The sequence below is a fragment of the Mycteria americana genome, chromosome 18, assembly GCF_035582795.1.
Source record: "Mycteria americana isolate JAX WOST 10 ecotype Jacksonville Zoo and Gardens chromosome 18, USCA_MyAme_1.0, whole genome shotgun sequence".
NCBI lineage: Eukaryota > Metazoa > Chordata > Aves > Ciconiiformes > Ciconiidae > Mycteria > Mycteria americana.
In genome coordinates, this window is record NC_134382.1 from 8721088 (window position 1) to 8745837 (window position 24750).

Below are 24750 nucleotides of genomic sequence, written 5' to 3' on the forward strand. Positions count from 1 at the left end.
CGAACCTGCGATCTAAGGTCCGAGCAAAAGGTCACGCTCCCGGTTCTCCCACGGTTTTATTTCACCGTGCTATTTGGTCAGTCCAACTCAGGCCATGTTTGGGAGCTTCTGGGAAAAATAACGTAAGTGACCAGCCAATAACTTTTTGCTTGCTTGCTTGCTTGCTCGGTGTTCTTTTTAAATGTAAACCGTGCAATCTGGATGAACAGAAGAGATTATGGCCACCACGTGGGAAATGCGTGGTAGCTCATAGCTTGATGGTTGTTACGTCGTGCTGCGCAGTGCTTTCACCTCCAAGTCCTCAGCCGTCCTCAAGGTTAGTTTCACCTTGCTGGAACCCAAGTATCATCTATTTTTTAGGCTTCTCAGGGCCATCAAAGTAGAGTTTGCTTGTTCTGGGTTTTGCATTCTTGCATATTTGTTTTCCTTCTGTTCCTCAGGCCACAATCAGCCTCCTTATGTAATGACTTGTGTTATATAAACTCCATTCTTCAAGGAACAGTCATTAACCTACTACTGGGTATTGAAAATACCAAAATACTGTCACACAATTAAAATCACTAAATGGTGTCCTCAAATTAGAGCACAGATTGCATTGCAGATTTTTTTTTTTTTTTTAAATTAAACCACACCCATGAAACATTTGATAAGCCAGGCACTTCATGCAAAAGCGCAGCAAGGCTGGGAAGGCCCCTCGCACCGCAATCCTGCCCAACCCATCAGGGCTCCCTCCTCAACAGCCCTCTGCCTTGCGCTGCCTTCACTTCCTAGTGAGCCAGGAGGTGGTTTCTACCATCTATATGCATATAGCATGGCAGCATACGGACCTCGCTAAAAGTAACGCAGAGATAACGCAGCTAGTTACTCTGCTAGTTGTAGAAAAACATACGTGTTTTTAAAGTAACAGCCAAATAAAATCACAGGAGAGGACAACTTGAAGACGAGTCTCAAGGAATTTCATGTAACTGAAGTTGTGCCCGGCCATCAGCCAATGTTTCTGAGCTCCCAGCCATCCCCACAAGCTAGGCTGGGTCAGCTCTCAGCTGGGCTCGAGGCACTGAGGAAAGACTTTGTCACTGGCTCAGGCATAAGCCGGGTTCCTCAGCGTAGCTCTGGAGAAGCCGCCTTCCCTTCTTGTCCTTTTGGAGCAGAAGTCCTGGCTGATGAGGATTCCAAACATCACTGTTCGGATCATTTTGTTCTGCGCGCTCTGCCGTCCTGGTTGCACCTTGTGCCCTTTACCTCCCGCCTTCGGCTACAGGGCAGCGTAGCTGCCCGACAGTCAACCAACTTCAGCCTAGTCCTGGGCAAAACGCTGCTAACGCACAGGGTAGCGCGAGAATCCTTTCTTGCACCCCTGGCACTGCCCAGAGCACCGGATTCACTAAACCTGACAGGCTCACAGGGCCGCAAATGTGGATAGCGGCCATGAAATTATCTCAGTCTTTATGAAATCCAGTCGCCACGCAGAACGCTTGAGTCGATGATCTTCCGTGGCACTGAATTATACTAGAAATTCCTTCTCCTCTCTCCACTTCAACCTCCGTCAGTTGGCAGGAGCACCAAGTGACATCTGCGATTCGGCAGCCAGGAACATCTCACACTCGCTTTACCGCAGCGTGTCAGTCAAACAGGTTTCCTCATTGTTCTTGCTGGCCCATTTTCAACATGTCCAGACTTGGCTGGACCTCGCAAAGCTTGTCTTGTCCCATCCTCTTGACCCCACTACATCTAGGTTTGCTCCCTAGCCTTGGTGCAGGCTCTTACAGAGTTTATCAAGAAGCAGCTCTTCACAGCAACCCGTGGTGGAAATGATGAGTTCTGCACAGCCACGGCAGGGATCAGGCTGGAGACGAACCCGGGCCAACAAACAGACCGCCTGTTCTTGCAGGAACAACCCAACAGCAACATCTCTGTCCCCTTCAGCGCTAGGACACGTTGAACTCTTGGCTGCTCACAGCCCGATTAGCTCGAGACCCAAGAACAACCTGAGGCCGTGCACGGTGTTCAGGCGGTCTGGCCTTCCACCTGCCTGCCTAGGGGAAATCAGGCCATGAAGAGTTTCTCTGGTGACTTTCATCTAATGGAAGGAGGCAGCAGGGACTGACTGTATTTGAGCCAAGTGACATGATACTTGCATGAGTGAAGACTGTCTTTAACGTAGGTGCTAACAGATGCTTCGTCAGTTTTGGGTTGCCACCACAATAGTTTACAATGGGTTTGTTAAACTTGCTCCTAATCACTTTAATATTGTTAGAAGGAAGCTGCTGCTCCTTTTTGAAGACAAGCATCCGCGCTACCTCTGGCTCCTGTTCAGCTTCAAGCCTCACGGAGTCCTGCCACCACCCCCCTCACGCAGACAAGGCCATAGTCGGCATTACAAGATCTCAGCGGCATTTGGCCTATCCCTAATCGAGTGACCACTGCCTTTTCCTTGCTTTCAAGCCCTGCTGCACCACCTGGTACTGCCACCCAGCCTCCTTTAGTTCTCAGCACTTGAGGGCATACAGTGAACGTACCCTTCCCTCCTTACAAACAGCTTTTAAACCCCAGCAATACTGGCTAAGATGATAAAAAAAGACCAGAGACATCCGGATGGGAACCACCTCAGATTTTTTTTGCCCTGTGAGTATGCAGCCCCAGGTAGAATGTTATCACAAGCCACGTTCCCAGGAACTGACTCCCTCTGCTTTCCTCTTGAAGGGAGCACAGTCCTCAGCTGGCGTTCTGCGGTGCTCCCGCAAGTCAGAATTTATAGAAGAGTCTAACAACACCTAGACCTAGCAATTCTCTCCTTTTTCCTATTTTTTTCTCTTCCTAAGAACCCACTCGGCTGTCCTATACCCTTCCTATGCTCCACTGACTGTTTTTTATTCCCCTGTTCTTTGTTCCTGGGCTGATACAAGCATTTGTGTTTGTCTTTATTGATACCTTCTCCTAAGCTCCTACACGTATGAGAAATAGAAGTTGAAGCTGGATAATCTGCCTAGCAACAAATTCATTAGGCTGCTGCATTGGGGAAGTCTAGCTAGGATCATTGATCTTTGGACAGTCAGATCCAGCAACAGTGGAACCTCGGGAAGAATGCTCTTTTCCACCACGTGCAGTACGATTGCGTTATCGGCATCACTTTGTGCACTGAGCCTTATAGGCAAGTGAAGGAAGCCAGCAAGCAGAGAACTTCAGGGATAAGACACCAGCAGTGCAGGGGGGGAGAAAAGGCATTGCTCTTTAATCACCAGTTTTTATTTACATAAACCTATTCGAAAGACGCGCTGATGTCTCTGACAGAAAGAAGAACGTTCGTGAATGTTATGAAGGTCTTAAGCAAGACAAAGAACACAGAAAACGGACACAAAATCCAAAGTGACTCGTGCGAAAGAAAAGCAGACTGCAAACTAGAAGCGAACAGGGCTCTACTGCTCTGTGCCTTACGGACAGGATCCGCAGAGGGCCGAGATGCGAGAGATGGAAGCCTCAAGAAGTTCTTGGCAAAGATCTGCCCACAGAGGAAGTAGCATCAACTGCATGGCAGCAAGAGAGCAAAACCTAACAAACGCACTTCAACAGATACTATCCTTTCCTCAATGTGGCCTTTCATCGAAAGTCACAAAAGCGACAGAAATGCTGACAGAACATAACCACTGCCTTTAGAAAGGGGCGGGGAAGAACCTCTGGGAGGAATCCGCACTGTAAAGCCACCTCTGCTGGCCTGACAGAAACTGGGAGAGCAGCCTCGATAGCTGAAAACTCTCGTTGACAGCAGAAATCTCCCATCACAGCCACGTTCTGCATACTCACAGTCGGTGTTCACAAGGCGTTAACCCTCCATTGCTTTCCTTCGTTACGCAGGAAGAAGGCCAACTACAGGACTTACAAAGAAACGGACCATCTTTCAGCACCGATACTCGTCAACAGGAGTATCACCGTATCTACAAGGCAGGGAAGAGAACATCATCATTTCTAGGCCATCCCACTCTTAAAGGAAAAAATGCATTCTTTTTCCCCATTTCCTTTAAACCCAAGTTTCTCTTGAGATTTCTTTTTTACACACAAAATAACTTTGACCTTGTGTTTTTACCCAGTTTATTTTATACCTACATTGTATTTTTGTGTGTGGATAAATATATGTGTGTCTCAAACAGGACTAGGACCCCACCACATTTCTGTATAAACTGAGCTTCATTGTGGATTTCAATGCAAATAAAGCATACGGAGACAAAGTAACTATATAAATGCACACATTTTTCACTAACCTGTAAGTGAAATGAGAAGTAATGTGTGAGAGTAAGAACAGCTTTAGCTGAAGACAAGTTTTGCTCACAGAAATTTGAATACTTTGAACTGGACTGTGGATCATTCAGAATACTTGCCTGTCCACGCAGGTCATCCATCCATCCATCCGTCCGTCCAAATGTCCTTCTGCACACTGGTAGATAAACGAACGACAAGTGACCAGCTCCCAGTGTTGCTTTTACTTATGAACAGAATGTTTAGGATGGAAAGAACAATTCTGTAACATCCTGTACGCTATATCATGTTTTTAGACCAAGGCTTCTCATTTCAGTTGAAGAGATGCAGTGAACTGAAGTTCTGCTAACGAATCCATACTTAGCACTACAGCAACCAGAATTCTCTGCCAATTATGCACATGAAAAGTGTAATCTTTATGTAATAAAAAGGACACTGCTGTACATCTCCACGTACACACAAAATACTGGTTAAAACATCCTGTTTGGGTTTTTACTGCCTTTCTGTAAAAAACCAGCGAAGAGCTCTGTTTAGGATGAATTAAGTCCAAAGTAGAAAACACTTTCAAACACTCTCCAAGTTTCACCTTGCCAAGGAGTCGACTTCAGTACTGATACTGTACAGGGAAGGAAAACTCTGCTCAAAATACTCAGTACCTGCTTGAAATGTCTTTTTAAAGAGATCAACTAAAGCAGTGCAGTCCTTACAGAATCATCTTCTTCCTTCGGCTGTAAATATCCCCATGGTAACAAGCGATGGTATCAGACAGACAAATGAGCAGAAGCAGAGGAGGCTGAATGAAATCCTTCAAATACAGAATCTCCAGAAACAAAACGGGACAGGACAAGCCAGCCAGGAAACACGGGCTCTGCAAACCTTACCACAACTGCTGCTTGAACTCCCCCCTCCCCTCCTTGTTCCAGGCTATTCATTCATTCTCCACAGAATTGTTTTGCTTTAAGTATTTTTAACAGACAAGAGAACCAGCGCAGGTAATTCAGGGATATTAAGCATTCCTGTGACCCGAGTACGATGCAGTGACCCATTTGGACACCGTCCAGGACACAGACTGAGCTGGCAGAGGTCTAAGTCTTCCCACAAGGCAGCTGAAACCCCAGCCAACCCCCACATCCCAGGAGCAGAGAGAGGGGCCTGACTCAACAGACTTCGAGATCTGCAACCGCAAAGAAGTCTTTTCAGAGATGGACTTGCAGTTTTGAGGTGTGGAGCAGATGCCTTTTAATGTATGCAAGCGTGTTCACTGACAGGGTTTAGTAAGTCATGCGGCAGCGCTACTTCATACGCAGGCGAAGTTCTCCGCAGAGATGGGGAACATTGCCCCAGATGGAGAGAAAGTGCTTAGCGCTAGCTTCCCGCATCTGCAAAATGATTAAAGTGACGGGAAATTAGGCGATTCAGGCAAGCTGTCAGAGGTCAGGGATAGAATGAGAGAGAGAAGCCAGGAGCTCAAACCCCATTTCATGCTACTTGGCTTTAAATTATGTTTAAAAAGTCGTCCTCACAGTTGTCCTGTGTATTAAAGAGCACACAGACCTCGTTTGCTCCAAATCATTTACAGGTTCCTTTAACAAAATAACTTTTAAGATCTTGCCTGTAAGCAGCAGCACTTTACCATTCACATTTTGAATGCCTAATAGTTCAGTTTGTTTTCACTTTTATCAGTTTGAAAAGAGAGAAGTCTAAGCTTTTGCTCTGTTTGTATATGCATACTCAGTTTCTGGATTTTGAGCTGTGACAAGCACGTTTATTATTGCTGTATGGGAGGAGAATGCTTCGATTCGAAAGATATTTCAGTTTAAAAAAAAAAAAAAAAGCTTTGAATTATTTACACTGACAGTGGAGTTTGCCCTTTCTCCCCATCCTCCTTATAGAAGGCATACATACAATTGGCCCTGACCGCTACACTTACAGCCTCACAGTCTTATTAATCTCACACGCGATAATTCAAAAGCAATTGAGACCCCAGAAGATTTCCCGGCAGTGCCCTAATTCATACCGAGAAAGCAGTTCACTTCAGCTCAGCGCAGGATCAAAAGTCGTTATGAGCTGCCCAAGCACACAGCCTCTCCGAACAAGGGACACAGCTCGGGTCTTTTGATTCCTGACAAGATCCTCTTGCTGTCACTGCCCTCTCCGAGACATCCTGGATGAATGAGCATTCTTGTGCTACTTCAGATCCTTCGTGTTTTACCGCACGGAGCACAGTCACACTTACTTAGCTTCTATTTTGAAAACAAACAAACTTACAGGTTTTTCATTTTTATTGGATGCTTCCAACTTTATATCTAATAATATACAGATACTTGTTTTTCATTGTTCCATTCATATCCTCACATAGTTCAGCCATTCTGTCACATTAAAATAAAAAAAAAAAAGCACAACTGAAATAAAATAAATTTGTAAGCTGGAAAAATACATTATAAACTTATATTCAAGAAACATTCTCTTTATAATTAAAAACCTACTTGTAATAATTAAAGTAGGATTTAAAGAAAATCTTGATTTTCATTTTTAAATAGGTGGCCTTTGTGTATACTTTTAATCATCTCATATGTACAACCCCAACCAGTATCTCTGCCTACCTGTGACAGAATACCTGAAACAAAACAAAAAGACACTGAAAAGGAGTTTTTAAACAAACAAACAAAAAGATCAATATTCATTTTCCAAGAAAATACAGTATAATCAGAACTTTAAACACATGCTTCCCTCATCTGTATTAAGGCCTAAGAGACAGATGTGCTTTAATAAAAGCAGACAGTATGAAGAAAAGTCCTTCCACTTTTCTCTTCAAATTCTTGTAACAGCTCATCTATTTCATTTTCCATGTCTTCTGTGTGCTGTATCTAGAAGAGAAAAAATACTAAGCAACCGGACTCCAAGGATATGATGTCGTTCAGAAACCTGCAATAATTCAATGCTTTTGGCTTACTGTGAAATCTAAACCAGCAGGCTGTACCAGACAGCGCAGCACTGGGTGCTTTATGGATATTCCCAGCATTCCCAAACGTATATATATATTGCGCATCATGTGTATCTGCAAATCCTTCCTTCTCCAACCCACCGAACTGGCACTTAACTAGTACTTCGTTGAGCAGGCAATATCCATCCTCACTGGGTAACAAGTGGAAGCTTCAGAATAGCTACAAGCACACTGAACAGATGGCTAAAATTTCAAGTCCTTGAACCCTCCTCTTAGGCTTTTGGAATCTGGAAAGGATTTAAGACCAGAATAGATCACATAGGCTGGAGTCAAAAAAAACCAGCCTGTTGCCACACTGGAAGAGGTGAACTCATCAACCTGCACAGTGTAAAAGGACACAGATCCTTCTCTGTTCTCTTGACGGTTACATGGACTGTTTTGAGTGCGGCTTATTTCAGTCTTACTTCAAGGGCTAGGGCCCCCGAATATGGATGACAGAAGGCACCAGTTTCTTCTTCCACATCATACACGCAGCAGGGTGGTACTATGAAATACACCTACATCGGGCGTTTTTCAAGTCTATTGTGATCCAGAGTGCAACTCTGATGTTTAAATCCCACATCTTACAACTGCTTTTGAAATGGATGGTTTTGCCATAAACAGCGTTTTGAGTACGGGCTCAACGTGTGTAACGGTTACGCGCGGTGCTTTGCAATTCTGCTTTTCACGTAAGCTATCAGTGCAGTGGTTTTGGATGCACACGCAGAGAGTCCACTTTGGAAACCATGAACTCAGTGACAACTCATCTGTTTGCACAACAGCTCCAAAAATAACCACAAGAATTTGGAAACTTACACCTCTTGACATGGATTTTAAACAACTTTTTCAATACGCAGCACCTCCAAGGAGCACTAAGCAAACCCCAGCCCCTCTGCAGTCAGCTGGGTCCAAGGTACCCACAGGCAAGGAGCCCTCTCTACTTACACACTGGCAGAGCTCACAGATAAGGAAAGCACCCAGGGTTGCCTCCTCGTGGTTATCCTGAATGTCCACATTGATCACATGTACTGGCTGACACGTCTCCTGCTCTCTGGAATTTAAATCTAGTTGAAAACAAAACACACGTAACAGCAAAACTTTGGGTGGAATGGTATCATATTTTACACAGATTATTCATAAGACTTTTAGAAATGCATAGACATTGTCCACCTCTGCCTTCTTCAACCTTGTTTTTAGAAAATTGTTCATTTCATACTGTCTTAAACAATAGTCCCTCTTATTTCAAAAACGAGAGATGGATTTTGGAAACAAAAGAACTCAGTTTTGTGGAAGGGTCATGACAGTTTATTTGCCACGGTCAAGAAAAGTTACTGCTCACCTTATTCTGACAGTCTTTAAAGACCAAGATCAAGATTCTCAAAAGTCAAGAATGAATTTGGGCTTCCTCACCTGGAGAGTTTTAATTGCCCATTTTTAAAAAAAGCACTGTACATCGAACAATCTGAAAATTAAGCTGCGAGGTGAGCTCCTACAAGTTAAGCACCGATAGTCACATTAGAAAATTCTAGATTTAATGTGTTCTGCTTATTAACAATGGGGTGAAGGGGGGGGAAATAAAACATCTTTTTCCTACTAATCCACCCATGTATTATTGTTATGCCTCTCTCACATCACCTTCCTATTACACACACAGTTTTTAAGCTACAAGTTGTTCTCTCCAAACCCCATTCTGCAACTTCATTTTGGCAAACCTGCCGAGGCCTCCATTTTAAAGTCTCAGCTTTCCCATCTAGAGCTATTTGGTGGCACTTCCTTTCACTGATCAATTATGAAGGGCATTACCATGAAGTCAGAGAGATGCACAACTGGAAAATTAGCAAGTGGTTGCTCTTCACCTCCCTTCCTCAGGATACTCACCTAAAACATTAGAGTGAAAGCTGCTTTCTAAGCGAGGCATGCTGAACTTGCCGAAGATCTATTCACGTACCAGGGCAGTTGCTCTCAGAACTTACCAATACATTTCAAACGCTTCACCTAAAGATTCAGAACCCTAATTGCTCAGCTTGCAGAAGCCCAAATGTATCGTGCTCTGTACTGCTTGTGACATGACCACTGAGGACTGACAAGGCAAGGCAACAGCCTCCTAAATCGTGTGTATGATACTAATTCAGTTGGCTGGTCTTTCAATGTAAAGGAAAGACCTTAAACCTCACATAAGCCGGTATCCAGCATTTCCAGAGACAGGCAGGGTTCTCAGCCCAGGAGCTGCCTGAGTCACTGCTGAAACCCCATGACTTTCAGTGAGTTCACATCAAGCTTGCTACATCGTGTTCCTGCAGAACCCAGTCCCCAACCGAGATTCTTCTGGCATATCTCACTTTGACTCATTTAAGGGCAAAGCCGTAGCATGTTTGCAGAGTGTTAACCATGCTCAAGAACAGTTTCTCCACCTGTCCAGGAGGTATATATTGTGGATAAACTGCTTGGTAGGTCACAGGACGTCTTCTGCAGAGAAGGGAAGTTGCATAAGGAAGACAGCTTAGACTTTGTTCCTCCATTAACCCACGGTGAAAAAATGCTCACCACGTACAACTTGCTAGTTTTCTAGATCCGTGAGCATTTTCAAACCACACTTTTGAGTTTCTCCAAATGCTTGCTATTTCCTTATGTCAGCCCTTAAAATTGATATGCATACACATTCTGTGTAGCTGCCAACACCAGCATCTTTTAGAAATAAGTGTTCAGCCATCACTTCTCTGGTACATAAAGTCTACGTCAATAAACTGCGAGCTCCTGTCCCTGCTGGTGTTCCAGCAGCAGCAGTCAGAGGAGACAGAGATGTCTCCAGATTTGTGAAGGACTTCAGGGGGGAGAGAAAAAAAAGCACTCAAAGTTAACTTGGTATATCAGTTCAAGGTCCTTACCTTCTACTACTTGATCATAGACTCTTTCTTCACACGTTAGGATCAAGTCAAAAACATCTTTGCAGTTCTGGAATCTTTCTGGTCGTGGCTTGATTCTCTTATTTCTGTCCAACATGTGTAAAATTCCATTCTGTGTGTATCTGAAGTTGCTTGAGTTAAGTACCTTTACTTTAAGAAAAGTCACGTTTTTGAGCAAATGACCAGCACAAGTTAAATTATTACCGTATCTTTAAAATCAGATTCTTTCTCTTTGCAAATATAAAGAGCAGTGACCACTAAATAGATTCCTAAGGTGGCAGCATGATCCCCATCAGGGTAATTTATGCAGTTTCTGGGTTCAGAGGCCTGTCACTGTCATTAGTACAATGGCAGAGACAGCTTTAGAAGGCCCTCAGAAGAGCCGGGTTCCTCAGAAGGACAACTTCTCTTGAGCAACTATTTTTATATCCATAATGCTCAGAACACACAGACTTAGCTGTTTGCGTGAGCAGAATGTCCTACATTCACTTAAGTCACTGCCCCTCACTCCAGGGGCCTCTATCTTGAAAGTCAAAGTCAATTATATGGTGTTTCTGGTGTCAACTGCACATCTGCATGAAGTCCTACTCAGGCCTCAGGTTTACGCAACTGAACTGCCAAAGAAAATTAAATAAATCGCAGAAGCATCACCCTTTAAAAATATCCAAGATACATACATGGGAATGAAGAAAAACATTGACTCTATGCCTGTCAGAACTTCAGTCACTGTGTGAAAGGAATCTGTTATGCTGCTTGGTAGCTATATTTATGCTGGTACTGTAACCTTGAGGCTCAAATTTACATCCTGTATCCCCCTTTCAGACAGGATTCACTCATCCCACTGTCTTCTCAGCCTTCTGGGACGTGCCGTTTCATTAGGAGCACACCAGGGTTGACCGTCACATAAATCTGCTCACTTGACTAAAACCAAATGCCCTCTGAAGGCAAAAGTTTTATGGGTCAATTAGGAATACCAGGAAAGGTTTGAATTAAGAAAGGCTGGAAACTAATGGATCTCTTCCTTGCTTTGAAGCAGCAGTATTTTTAGCCATCCAAGTATATCTTTTTAAATTAAAATAGCAGTAAGGACAACAGTCTATAATTTAAGATTTTGCTCAGAAGGATTCTGAGCAAAAAAATGTCCATAATTAGTAGCAAGTAAGAGGTCATCTTGGCTTATTTCCTTGTTGAAAAGGTCATATACATTCCTAGCAGGTATCTTAATTCTTTTCAGAGAGCAGTCCTAATCTTTTGTAAGAAAAGACCAGCAACTTTCTGCCTACCTTTCGGCAGCTGCCCTCTGGTATCTCAAGTTCTACTGCCTTAGGTAGCCAGACCTACACCTGCCGATCTAGATGCTTCAGAGTGTTCTTGAACAGTTTTCAAGCAAACGGCCTCCAAAGCTTTTCAGTGTTTCATTTAAGCTATATTAAAAATTAAACCCATCTTTCTACCTATAAGAGTCTACTTTATATGGAAAATATATTCAGTTCTCTTCTGTGTCTGCATCATCTCCCTTTAACCACTTGACTGAAGAAAATTTCAATTTGGAATCACAGACTGAATGATATGGGTTTTATCACAAATATACGTTGTCGATTCTCTCTCAGCCAGCTGACTGCTACTGCATTTCTTTTCTTCAGGTCACCCCCAAGCCTTTTACCACTCTTCTTTCCCCAAAGATTTCTCCCTACATAACTAAAGAACTGTCCTTGGTAGCCCAAAGCTATCTCACAAGCAGCTCTTGTACACCAGCACCCACTGCTTCCTCACAGCACCCCTGCAAACTCCTGTGGGTTTGTCATGCTTGGAAAAAATCCACTTCAATGTAGCCATTTCAGACCTCTGGTTATTTGCAAAGCATGAAAACTACTGCAACAGCCTTTTTCAAAATACTTGTAAACATCTGGCTGCGTTGCTTTGTTCGGCGTGAAGGTGAGCCCTTTTTGTTCTCTACAGTCCTCGTTTCTACATCATGCAGTTCAAGGAAAAAAAAATCCACAACATCCCACACACTTTTTTGGGTTCTTTTTTTTCCCTTTCTAGGATAAAATGTTGCTGGCATCTGTCCCCTAGCTTTCCTGACTGAGCTTGGAGACAGAATTACGCATATTCAAAAAACCCACACAGTCAAGCTTTCTACTGCCAACTTACAGCTATTTTTTTTCCAAGGGTCCATCTGCCTATAAAAGGAGATTGAAATAAGCAGTTAAGATTCATGACACTTTCATATTTGGTTGTCTGAAATATTTTTCACCTGGAAAAAAACAGCATACCATCCTTTTAGCAAGCAGGGGGATGTGATCTGCATGATTGTTTCCAATGCATAATCATAACCCAGCTTCTTTCTCTTCATGAGCTCAGGTGAATGCAAAGATATTATAACTTATTAATGGTTTCCACTATACTGCCAGATGTTGAATCATTTAAGTCAGACTTCACTTTCCTTCCAACAGATTTCAACTCCACGCTCCCTGTCCTATGCATGTCTGCTCTTTCTTTTCAGCAGTCACTTCTTCAGATGGTACTCACAAAATTTTCACCTGGCTTTCAGTGCTGTTATGTTGTCTGGCCATAGCAGCCTTCTTAACACTACCATGCTCAGAAAGTCAACGAAGCACGCATACATTTACCTAAGAGGCCTTCACCTGCTGCAAACTATTGGTACAGTAAATCCATCACATGTTTACAGTGAGTCCAATTCAGATATCACCTTTATTGGAATAACTATGCTAAACAGATCCACAATATAATGAAATTTATGCATGACAACTCAGTAATGGAAAGACTTGATATAAAAAGGAGATGTTGCAATACAAGTTGAGTTTTTCCAACAGACACAGCGTTGTTGCTCATTCTTATGGAGACAGCTATACCCAGCTATTTCTATTGTTACTGACTGTGCATTCTCTCAATTTACATACGGATATCCCATAATAACGTATTGATGAAGATATATATGTATTAAAAAAAAAATAACAAGAGTTGTGTGTTTAGATTAAACCCCTAAAGCTTTTATAGCTTCTGCTACCCAAATTTAAGATTCCTGTCGGACACCAGAAATGCCTTTCATCATCCCCTCGATAGGTCTCTGCCCGACACCGACACACGTGGCTGAGCATCCTTCACCCCTCCTCAGTCGTTTGGTCACTGACAGGACCCAGAGAATACTTTTAGCTATGAGCACTAACCGAGAGATGCATATAGCCAAGACAGCACAGTCTCTTCCCCCCTTCTTCAGCACAGCCCAGCCAGCAGTGACTGTACTTAGCAGACCACACAGCGATCAGTCTGCTTTTGTTCAGAAATCTGGATCACGGACAAAGCTAAAACAAGCAGATTCTACCAACTGCCTGAACATCAGCAAGTAATACCGATGCATTCTCTTCTCCCTCTCACATCCAGTGTTCGCTTTTGCAGATGTCCTTTCATGCGAGTGTTTGCTTTGAACTGGGCACTTCAAAACCTCTGGCCAATATTACGTGACAAAAGGATGGACACAGGAAGTAATTCAGTGCAACAATAACAAAGAAAATACCAATGATCCACAATATCCTCCTCTCTAAATGCCTTTCCCCCCCTCCCAGGCATTTTATAAGTTCTAAAATACCAAAATGTTTCTGAGTTTGGTCATGTCCTCTCCAAAAGTCTCTACTGAAAGCAATTTCAATTAAAGATACTGTATAAAGTATTCTCCCCAAACACTAGTAATATTCAGAAGAAGTTTTACAGAACTGCAAGTCTATTTGCTGGTTTTGCCCATCTTCCACTGCTGCACTGAAGTAACTAATAGGTCCGCTTTGCAAAATATGAGTAAGTCTTGGTTAATAACTGTGAACAGGAACTTTTGTTAAAGTGAAACTGGCATATGGGAGAACATCCACAGAATAATGCAGATAATCCTGAGAAGCAGAAGTGTTTTCTTGTTCAATACAGTCTCATAATTGTCTTCACACATTGATTATTAGAGTAATTCTTTGCTCTCACCTCCCCAAACCTGTCCTGTATGTCATAAAACCTACAATGAGACTAAAATTAAAAAAATAAGTTTTCCCTACCCCAGAATACTATTTTTCAACGTCTATACACACCACTCCCACGCTGAAAGATAACCATAACAATTCTACTGCTTTCACAAACGTCCCAACTCCCTGTTTTGCTGATAAGTGTTTCTTGTGCAGTTGAATAGAGTGGCAAAGATTTGGTGGTTACCAGACTATGAAATTCAATTACTGTTTTTGTTAGGAAATTGGATCCTTACAAACCTGAAAGATATTTCTGGCTATAATTTCGTGAGAACTATTGTTGAAAATTTCATTAAGAAAAAAAACCTTGGGGAGGGGAAAAAAAAAAAAAAAAGGCATGTAGCTTTTTCAACATCAGTCAGCCCCTTAACATTGTAGGATGATTATCTGTCCGAGGTCAGCCAGGTAAAACATGTTAAAAAGAAGTGATAGGCAGACCTAGAACAACGATGACAACAAAAATTTCTCCTACGGATGCTACACGTTATTCCATTCAGGTACTATGAAAATTAATTGGAAAAAAAAAAAAGCCCCAAACACTCAAGCACATGCTCTTGCATATTTACACTCTCTCCTAATTAGGTTTTCCAGGGTCTGGTCTGTATTTCTGTAACTGTTACAGTTGTATTAAATATGCTCATACAGTTATAAAAACCCCTCACGGTGTAATTAATTTTTTTAAATGACTCAAATGTTAGCGCTATCTCCCATCTATGCCTGTAAACAATACCCTCGTTCCTCTGTTTAGCCATGTTCGAGAACAGCAGTTATTCCAAGTTCTATTTCAGAAGCCAACTTTTTAGGAAACTAAAAAGACGGTCTTTAGAACAATTTGTAAATCTGTCTATGAAGAATTAAATTCTGGGCATTCTCTTCTTCACACTAAACAGCAGCAGAAAAGTCACATGGAGTTTCTCTGCAGGGATAGACAGTACCCTTTTTTTTTTTTGTTTGTTTGTTTTTTTAAATAGCTCCTGGATAAAATAATGGGATATTCCCGAAAGAACTACATATTGAGACTAATTTCCCCAATACATCAATATTAAAGGGGACTGCCGGCAGTCCCCTTTAATAAGGGATACCAAATAATCTGCATTGAAATAATAGCCAAATGCATCAGATTTGACTTTCCATTAAGAAGAGTTCTGCCCCCCTCCCCTCCAATATGAAGCGCTATCTATGTGTCACACCCAGCCCAGCCTTAGACCCTCGATCCCTTCCAGACATCAAGGGTTTATGTTGAATACACTTCTCAAGTGGAAGCGCAAGAGGACAGCAAGAAGAAAGCAAGCTCAGAAGACAAGATTACAATAAAGTACTGGCTGCAACTGAAGCATTATCATCACCAAACAAGCTAATAGAAAATTACGTAAGAAAACCAAGTTTTATTTGCATTAAATAAAAACAGATACTCTTGTTAGGGCACAAAGCATATTGCAAGATACAGGGTACAGAAAGCAACCAGTCTGCACAGAAATTATTATGGATTATGTTTAGAGAACCTGTACTTGAGGTTGACAAAAAGCAACAGATTAACAAAGAAAAAACCAGGAGGCTTTGATAAATCCCAAGATCAGACAGTTAAAGGTTGAAAGAGGTACACTGCACAACAGTAGACACATTCAAATCTGTCACAAGACCACTGCTGCTTTTCCCAGAGCAGCAGGAATAGAGAATAGTGATTAACTTCATTGGGAATAAATCCAGTTAATGGTGAAGTTTATTTCCAGTAACTAGGATGACGGGGCCTCCACCTACCATCTCAGTTTTGAGATACAACAAGACCGCAAAAATTCTGAATGAGAAATTGAGGAAAACGGGATGGGCTGAAATCAGAGCTGGACATAGCCAGATGAGTTCTGTTTCCCACTGAATTACTGTTTTGCAGAGCTCAGTGTCCAACTGCAATCAGAATGCTCTATTAATTCAGCAGGGAGATGTCAACAGTAGTTCAACCTCAGAGCTTGATATTCAGGAATGGATAGACAGAAATGGCCACTATCTTAGACCATCTAAGTTGCATATTTATAAAGGAATGTGTATTTCAGAACTTGTAAAACATCACCTGGATACCAAGCACCATGTAAGAAATGCAAGCAACAAAACTAAACTTCATGCCTGCTTCTTTACACTAACATGTTTCAGCATACGATGCTGCGTTTTAAGACAAAGACTTGTTTGTTTTCATTTCTTACTACTATGCTTACCAAAATGCTTACAGAGCTGCATTTTAGCGGCGGCAATCACTGCACATAAACAATTTCCTTTCAGAAGTATTTTTTCATACCTCAAGAAGAAATTTAGATGAATTCAACCATGCAGGTCTGGAGGGCTGTATGTAAACATCTACATCTAAGGTCATCAAGGTAGATAGCCTTCCTTGATAATCGGTGAAAAAGAATCTGGCGTATATGTAGCCTAGCTGTTTTAATTCTTCCACCCTCCATGAAAACATCATCATCTAAAATATCCCTTTCTCCCCCCTTGCCATAAGGGCATCCAACCAGGTCCCATCAAGATGACTAGTCTGCAGATGACTAAACTTAGATAAATGTTGCCTTATACAATTTATATACACCAATATATTGGCCTATTTAAGTTGATAGTATGGTAAAAGAAAAGTGATCTCTTACTGATTGAGATATTCAGTTAAGTTTCATTATAATTCCTAGGTGAAACTGAAAATGAAACCCACAAGTGATTTGAGCTGAAAGTTTTGGGGTATATAAATTAATTACATCTAAAATATACTATAGACCAATTTATTAAACATAATTGGGCAAACTACATTTGCTAAAATGTATACTTTTTAGGGAAAAAAAAAATCTTTCAAGTAGTGGCTAGCAGCCAAAGCTTCTACGTCTTCAAACAAATCTGACATGCTGGTTATTCATTTTGGTGCAGCTGTCATTATACTCAAATACTGCAATTCTTCTTTGTGAAAAAACAGCAGCAGAGCAGAATACTTCTCTCACTAGTATGAATGGCATGTGCAGGTCTCTTTTCCATATCATCTTTATTTATTTATTAGTATCTGTATTATAAACATAAGTTGTGTTAAACCCTGCTGGGGAAAATGCCTAGGAACTAGACATTTCCTTAAAGGAAGGGTGTGTGTGTGTGTGTGTCAGACTGCCCAACCTTCTTCCACCTTAAGAATCACTTCCTTTTACAGGGAAAAAAAGACTAAAAATGGGCATCAGCACTACAAATTCTACTTTCCAAGCAACGGTGCTTATGACTGCAAGAACTGCCTACATTCCCCATCCAGAGTGCAAATTGCCTTTCATTTGGAATTGAAATTGGTTTTAGTACAAAGCAGAGTTTGTTCACAAGTCTTTTGTGGCACTGTGTAGCTTATAGTCTTAACACTGAGAATATGACATCCCAAAATATCACAAAAGTACTAATTTGGGTTAAATAACATTTCTGATAACATTTGTGCCTGCATTAACGACTTGCAAAGAACTGAAGTGTCACTTGTTTTTCATTGCTAAGGATAACTACATAGCATTTCTAAGCTACAAGCTGCACAGACAAAATCCAACTGAGCACGCTCACAGTAGCTGGCCCAAATATAACAACATGCTAGCCACACTGATTTCCTCAAGTCTGGCCGAGCCCTAAAGCCGAGGGCTACATACCCACACATCCCTGAAAGAAGCCTGGAGATCAAGTGCCAGACAATGATTTGTTGGTGCTGAAACTGTATTTGAAACAGCTGAAACTGTATTTGAGGATGAAACTGGACAGATACAAGCTGCCCAAGGGGAAGAGAGCAATGGCAAAGTCCACTGCCAAAGAGCTGGAGAAGGGGTATCATAGACATACCAGAAAGACAAAGATACCAGAGAGAACACAACAAGATGACTTCAAAGATACGGCATATTTGACTATGCCATCAAACAGCTGACTATGCACTTCATCCAAGCGTGTACTTCAAGAAGAGTTTGATTTTGACTGCTGGAATCTACAGTGTCTCGGACACTTCGCAAGATAGCTCAAGCTACTGATAAGTCTAGTACGTGACATGGACATGGAACAAAGGAAGAGAGAAATCATTATCAGGACCAGCAGACAAGCAAGAGGGAATCACAAGAGGATTCATAAGTATCACACATTACTTTTGGATGCTCTTCTCAGGTTTAGAAGCAAGTGCCAGATTTCAGAAGATGAGCAGCAAATGTCGTAGGATCGGGTGGGGGGGAAGCACTTTGAGGTAGCTGTGAGGAGAGAGGTCTGTGAGAAAAATATTAGTCATTCCATTTAATGTCTCAGAGAAACAGGGTCTGCAACAACTATTTTCAAATTCGTTTCCGTCGTTGTCACTGCTTTGTACTGTAGAAATCAAAGGTAATTTTCAACTAAATAGCATTATAGCTGAATAGGGTAACTCAGATAAAGCAAAACACAAGTATTACAAAACTTAAATCAATTAAGCCATTCCATTTAACGCATTTGGGAAACCTGAGAACACATTCATAAAGACAGCAGGACTACTTTTAAACAGCAGCATGCAGAGCAAGAAACACGCTGGATGAGGTCTGCAGCAAACATTCCTTAGCGCAACTACAAACAGGATACTGAAGAACAGAGGAATGTGGTTAATCCACAGGCTGATTAACAACCAATTCTGCAAAGCTTACGTACGCACAACTTGTGCGCCTTGGGTCACAATAAGCCCTTCTCACACTCGTCGGTAGCCTGTCTCTATTCTTGCATTAAATTCTAAAGATACTGAAGACTTCCAAGTCTGTCACTGGGCAGCAACAAAGCTACGCCACCTTTCCCCCTCACCCCCACCCCAATTTACTATCTCCTGAAAATATAGTACTGTAATCACTTTGGGGTTTTTTCCTGAAATTATATCTATGCTATGCCAGTTAGAGGTATATGGCAGCAACACAGTCCGAGTTTTTCACACATCCTGAAAACAGACTTCAGTAATTAATGCTACTTCTGATTTTAATACTACTTTCACTAACTTGTATCAAATCAGTCAAAAATAAGTATCCCATAAAGCAGCAGCATCATGTTTGGGAAAGTTAAGCATCTAAATGCGTATTTCCATTTATATCAGATTCCCTCTTTTGCTGACTTTCTCTCAGAGGCTTATTGCAGAATTTTTTGGAAAAGAGCTCTCCTGTATAGGAACTTCTCAGGGCCGATTGAGCTCTGTCTGGGATACGAAGCCCTTCAGACACTTCTTGCATGTACACTAGCAGCACACATGAACAAGATCTTTCAACAAGAATTCCACACCAGCAACTATTCTCTACCTTGAGTGGGATTTTATAAATACAGCTGGTCAGCCAACTTGTTTCTACTGAGATGGAAAGAAAGAAACTGGTACACACCTCTCCTGCCATTCCCAAGCTAGACTTCTAATTTGCACTGCTAAATACTTCTTTATATGTTGCTCCATTGCTGAAACCATGCTATATTTACTCTAGTTGAAGAAATCTGGCATCTGGATCCCCAAGTGCCAGAAAAATTACATTTGAAATCCACAGAAGGATATATGCTATCCTTCACAAAACACTGTGATCCACGTAATTCTGCCCATGCTTGAAGCACATGCCTGCACACGCTCTTGTGTACTCCAAGAGCACAAGGAGTATGACCAGTGGAAAAGGGTAACAACGGCCACGTTACTCAGATTTCTCTTACCTTTCACATTTTTCTGATCTTCCTTCTATCGAGATGTGGGTTATGGATCATGTTTCCAAATGCATCCAAAGTTTCCAAACAATCTTTCATTTCTATCTGTTAGAAGTTTTCGAAACGCTCCTCTACAAGTAGCTGAAAGATGTTTTATGCCATACTATGTGGACATGGGGCAAGCTACACAGAAATGAGTTTTCAAAATGCTTCACGAAAGTGGGATGACATATAATCCATCTCAGATGTAGATTATCAGAAAAATTTGGCACAGTTCACTCAATTTCTACAATTTGTAACCTTTGGCAGTATTGAGAAATTTTTAAGATCAGAGTCATTAAACAAAAATGATGAAGCATCAAACTTTCACTTGCTCTTCTATACCCAAAAGTGTTAAAACGTTTGTCTTACATGAACATAACTTGATCACTCTAGAGTCAAAAGCAACAAAATTAGTTGCTAAAACTATGAAGATTTATTTCTTCCCAGTAAATTAAATCAAATTTCTTTCTTCACAGTAGTATTTTTCAAAACTATCTTCTATAACTTAAGCTGTTGGTTTTGCTGCAAGTTTCTAGATGCTTTAGTAAACGTAGAAGCTATGATTCCACAAGATTCAATTAGACAGAGCTGCTTAACGTGGAGCTTTATTAAGAAGCAATGCTAGTAGCAAGAGAACGCTAACTTTGCCTAAATGGAAATAAATGTGATTTATACCTAAAAGCTCTACCATTTGGCAGATGTGACACTAATACTCCATACACAAAGTTTAAGCAGAAAACCCTGCAAGATAAAATACTCTGGCAAAAAAATCCGTATCTTTAGTTACAAATATAAAGGCAAAGAAGAAGAAGGGGAAATGTGTATTTGCAAACTTTGTGTGGAAATGTGCCTTCAGTCCACCTGTCAAATGTTTTCACTACCTTTCTGCATATCCAACAAAAATCGCATAAGCAACCCAGAAGTCAGGCACAGAGATTCTACTGGCTTGCAACTAATGCTAGTTGAAGAAATTACAGTCGCTACCCTGAAGATGGAAATTGTTTTGGAATCAATATAAGGAAAAAATGGAGAAGCATCCCTTACGTTGGCACAGAAGAAGCTGTGTTAATCTTGAAGAGGTAACCTCTTCAAGGCAAGAAACAGTAGTCCACTGTCACTTGTCTCCCCTCATTCAAGTCCAGGATGAAATTGCCAAACTAGGACCAAACATAGCTATGCTCATTTTTATGCTGCAGACTACTTTTAAGTTTTATCAACTACAGATTACAACAGGACCGAGTGGGATTTAAACCAACACCCAACAGCGGAAGCAGCAATATTTTTTACTTACCCTTGTATAAAGTCTCTTACAAAGATGATAGTCTATAAACAAAGAAAGCCCATGCTAAGAAGTTAGCTATGCAAAGAGCAAACAATATGAATGTTTTGCTGCATTTACTGCTAGCGCTACTTAGGAAAGCTTCCCATACTGTATCACGAGCAACAGAGCCAATGCATTATGATCTGCTTATGCAGCAAAACATATTTAAGCAATGCTAATTGTGCATGGTGCGTTCAGGAGGCCAGCAGATGGCAGGGACGTATTTTGGCTAGACATTCAAGTAGCCTTATTTTTAACATCCATTCAAATACGTGAAGGCTCAGATCCAAGTGTCACCTTTACTTCCATGAATGCCCTTTTAAAAAGACACTTAAAGATTCAACCGTATGTGTTCATTCACAGAGTTCATACGTTATGACTGAAACACAGTCAATGAAAGCACTCAAATTCTAAATGGATTTTACAATAGTTTTCAGCTTCAGACAGGATCCTTTAGTCAGAATTCTTTATAGCATCTGTTCAGGACTCACCTTGGTTAACGAAATAAACCTTCCAAAGACTACCTAGAAGACAGACAGGATGGCAGAGGATGTTTTATATGCTGAAGAACATTTAGTATTAGACTGGGGTCTGTAGTTTCTACCATGTCCCAGAAGTTCAAATACAGAGGAACTAATATTTAAACAATATGTATGTTTTATAAATAATTTTAAATATTCCCTTTTTAATGTGAATGTTAATGGCAGTCTGATGAGAAGCCAAACTAAACAGTACTGAAAACTGCTGCCTTTGAAAGGCCTGAGATCTGTGAAGTGTTTTGGTCTTATGATCCTTCATGGAGAAAAAGGGATTGGAATTCAGCTTATGGCTGGAAGTGTACAGATTTGCAGAAATGTGCCTCTTAGAAGACTGTTCAAATCCAGTTTAAACACTGCTTTCCATCCTCATCCCTTCCCTCTGTTTCTAGGAGTATTAAAGTACTTTGAAAGACACATTAAGAAAGAAAATGAGACTTGTGCTGCACTGCATTTAAAAGAAGTTTTGTCACTGACATGCAGCAGGCCATGATTTCAAGTATTTTTAGCTTTCGCAAGGCCAGGCTTCAAAAAAATGAAGAAAACAACCAAAAAAACAAAACCCCAAACACACCTAAAATAAAACATTCCAAAGTGGTTTAGAGAAGTACAGAAACTATCCCACTGACCACTGGAATGACAGCTCAGAACAGAAGCTGACAACGGTTTATCAGTTCAAAATCCATGAAGAAAACCAAATGAAAATGTAAGATAAATACATGTGCAAAGAGCTTACCTGAAATGGAATTTAATTAAGTTACTCCTCAAGATTGAGCTATATGGCCCCAAGAAGCAGGGTGCAGATGCTCTGCAGATCTCACTAGTCCTGCTGTGCACCCATGCAGCGGTAACCTTCCCCATTAAGCAACTCAAGGTTGCTTTGTACAGCCTCCAGTAAAGCGCTCCAATATAAATGCTCCACGCGTTAGGGCAGTTCATTGATCCAGAAATGTCAGGAATTGCTACTCAAGTATTATGGATCCTAGAGCTCTGTTACAGGTGGCAGAAGTTTCTGCAACAAACAAACGGCATTCAAAAGAAACTGGGGAAGTGGGTTAGAGCAAGATATTCCTGTCACTGCCAACTTTTCTTCCAACAGCTTTTCCCCATCAATGGCTGCACGGTCATCAGCTCAGGCCATGAATCATCTGGGTATCAGCATCACATGCCACTTTTTGAAAGTGGGAAAACACAACTAAGCAGCAGGATGCAAGATATTATTAGATACTACACCCCTCTCAAGAAGATGAAAGCCTAAGCCCAATGGAAGGAAGGTCTTACAAAACCAAACAAGTTAAGAGATCTGAAGTGCAGAAAAAAAAAAAAGTCTGGTTTATGCTCTAGATGAACTATATCAGAAATTGAAATCCTTATATCTGTTCCCTTACTTATCAGGCTAAGAAAATGGAATAAACCCACTACTTACTAACTGGCTTCTCTGCATCAGTTTACTCCAACATTAAGAAGATATATTAGAGCAAACCGATCAGTTCAAGAGCAAGAATTCTCAAGAACCTGACTACGTGAACCCAGGAATTCAACGACTAAGACCAAGGCTGTAACAAATAGATGCTACTATGCCCATAATATATGCTACACCTAACTGGGAAAAGGTGGTAGATGCAATCCTGGACTAGCTGCATACTTACGGAATTTCAGTTTATTAGGAGGTGTGTTATGACAATTCTTTTTCAGTTTTAGTCCCCGATTTAAAAATATTAATCTCTTATTGACTCCACCCCTCAGACTGAATAGAGGATGACTTCTTACTGACCTGTAAGGCAGTCTGACCTTGGTCCAACAACCAATTCTATTTCTTGCCTTCAGCAGAACCCAGCAACACACTCACACTACAATGGATATGCAGTATTTCGGCAGTCCACAATTCTGTGGCTGATGCCAAGTAACTTTCTACTACAGTTGAGACCTGCACAAGAAACCAATTCCCTTCTTCCAGTACTAATGTTAAGGGAGAGCAGAGGAAACCTTCTGGAAGAGATGACTATTAATACTCAAATCGTACTGTCCCATGAAGCTATGCTTAACTCCAAGACAGGAAATGCAGTTTTTCTGCAAGAAAAGCCTAACTGCAGTGATGTCTGACTAAGACTTCAGTACTAGAGGATCCTCCTTCTTCATCACCACCCTACAAAGACAGAAAAATTAAGCCTCAGTATAGCCTCCTGCTTCTGGATGCCCCCTCTTCTCAGCTAGTCCCAATCCTCTTTGTGTTTATTCCTCTTCCTGGGCACAGAAGATGGTGTCTCAAGTGGGCCTGAAAAGTTCTGGGAAAGGCACAGAATCTTTCTCCTACACAGTTCTACAGTGAAACCAATTTAGTTCAACAAACTTCTGTAGGGAAACAAAGATTTCAGTTTTGTTCATCTAGACCCTGTGAAAATCTTGTGCATGCCAGAACCTGCTCCACATTTTTTCCCCTTCAATTCTGGAACTGTTATACATAGTCCCTCAAGCCTACGCTTGCTCCAAAGCCACCACATTTTCCTCTACTGATGTTCTACCACAATGCATCTTACCAGTTAGAGGACATCTTCTTAGGCAGATGGAAGACTGGGGGATAAACCAGGGATAAGCATCAGCTATGGGGAAACTGTGATGCTATGAATATTTACTGATAAAGTGGTCTGTATATGGCAGAAGAAACTGCTTCTCCTTGTTCTGAATGTGAAGGGTACTATTAAAAAAGAAAAAAAAGAAAAAAACCAAAAAAACCCAAAACACCACCACACATCAGCAATAGCATAAAAAGTACCATATGGCCATCCATAAAAATGTGAGTTCACAGAGAAAAAACCTAGATCCCAATCACCTATATTATCACTACTTTTTTTTTTTTTTTGACACAAAAGAATCCTTATGTCTGAGTGAGATGTACCAAGCCAGTTTTTCTTCTTCATTTCTAAAGCATTTTCCTTTCTACCTGAAGCAGACCTTTAGTAACTTCTGGAGAACATGTTCTGCTCCCCTCCCCCCCCCCCCCCCATCCTGTAACTATGAAGCCAAAGCT

At 41.3% G+C, this 24750-nt stretch overlaps 1 protein-coding gene across 1 annotated transcript in view; it reads right to left on the reverse strand.

Moving 5' to 3' along the window:
- Nucleotides 1-6497: 6497 nt before the first annotated feature.
- The window catches only part of SSU72 (SSU72 homolog, RNA polymerase II CTD phosphatase), a 29559-nt gene continuing 11306 nt past the window's right edge, over nucleotides 6498-24750 (reverse strand). Inside the window, exons 3-5 of the mRNA XM_075520906.1 lie at nucleotides 10120-10259; nucleotides 8180-8298; nucleotides 6498-7118 (exon numbers count right to left, since the gene is read on the reverse strand). Of these exons, the coding sequence (XP_075377021.1) occupies nucleotides 7017-7118; nucleotides 8180-8298; nucleotides 10120-10259 (361 nt within the window). The 3' untranslated portion in view covers nucleotides 6498-7016. The remainder of the gene's footprint in view (nucleotides 7119-8179; nucleotides 8299-10119; nucleotides 10260-24750) is intronic.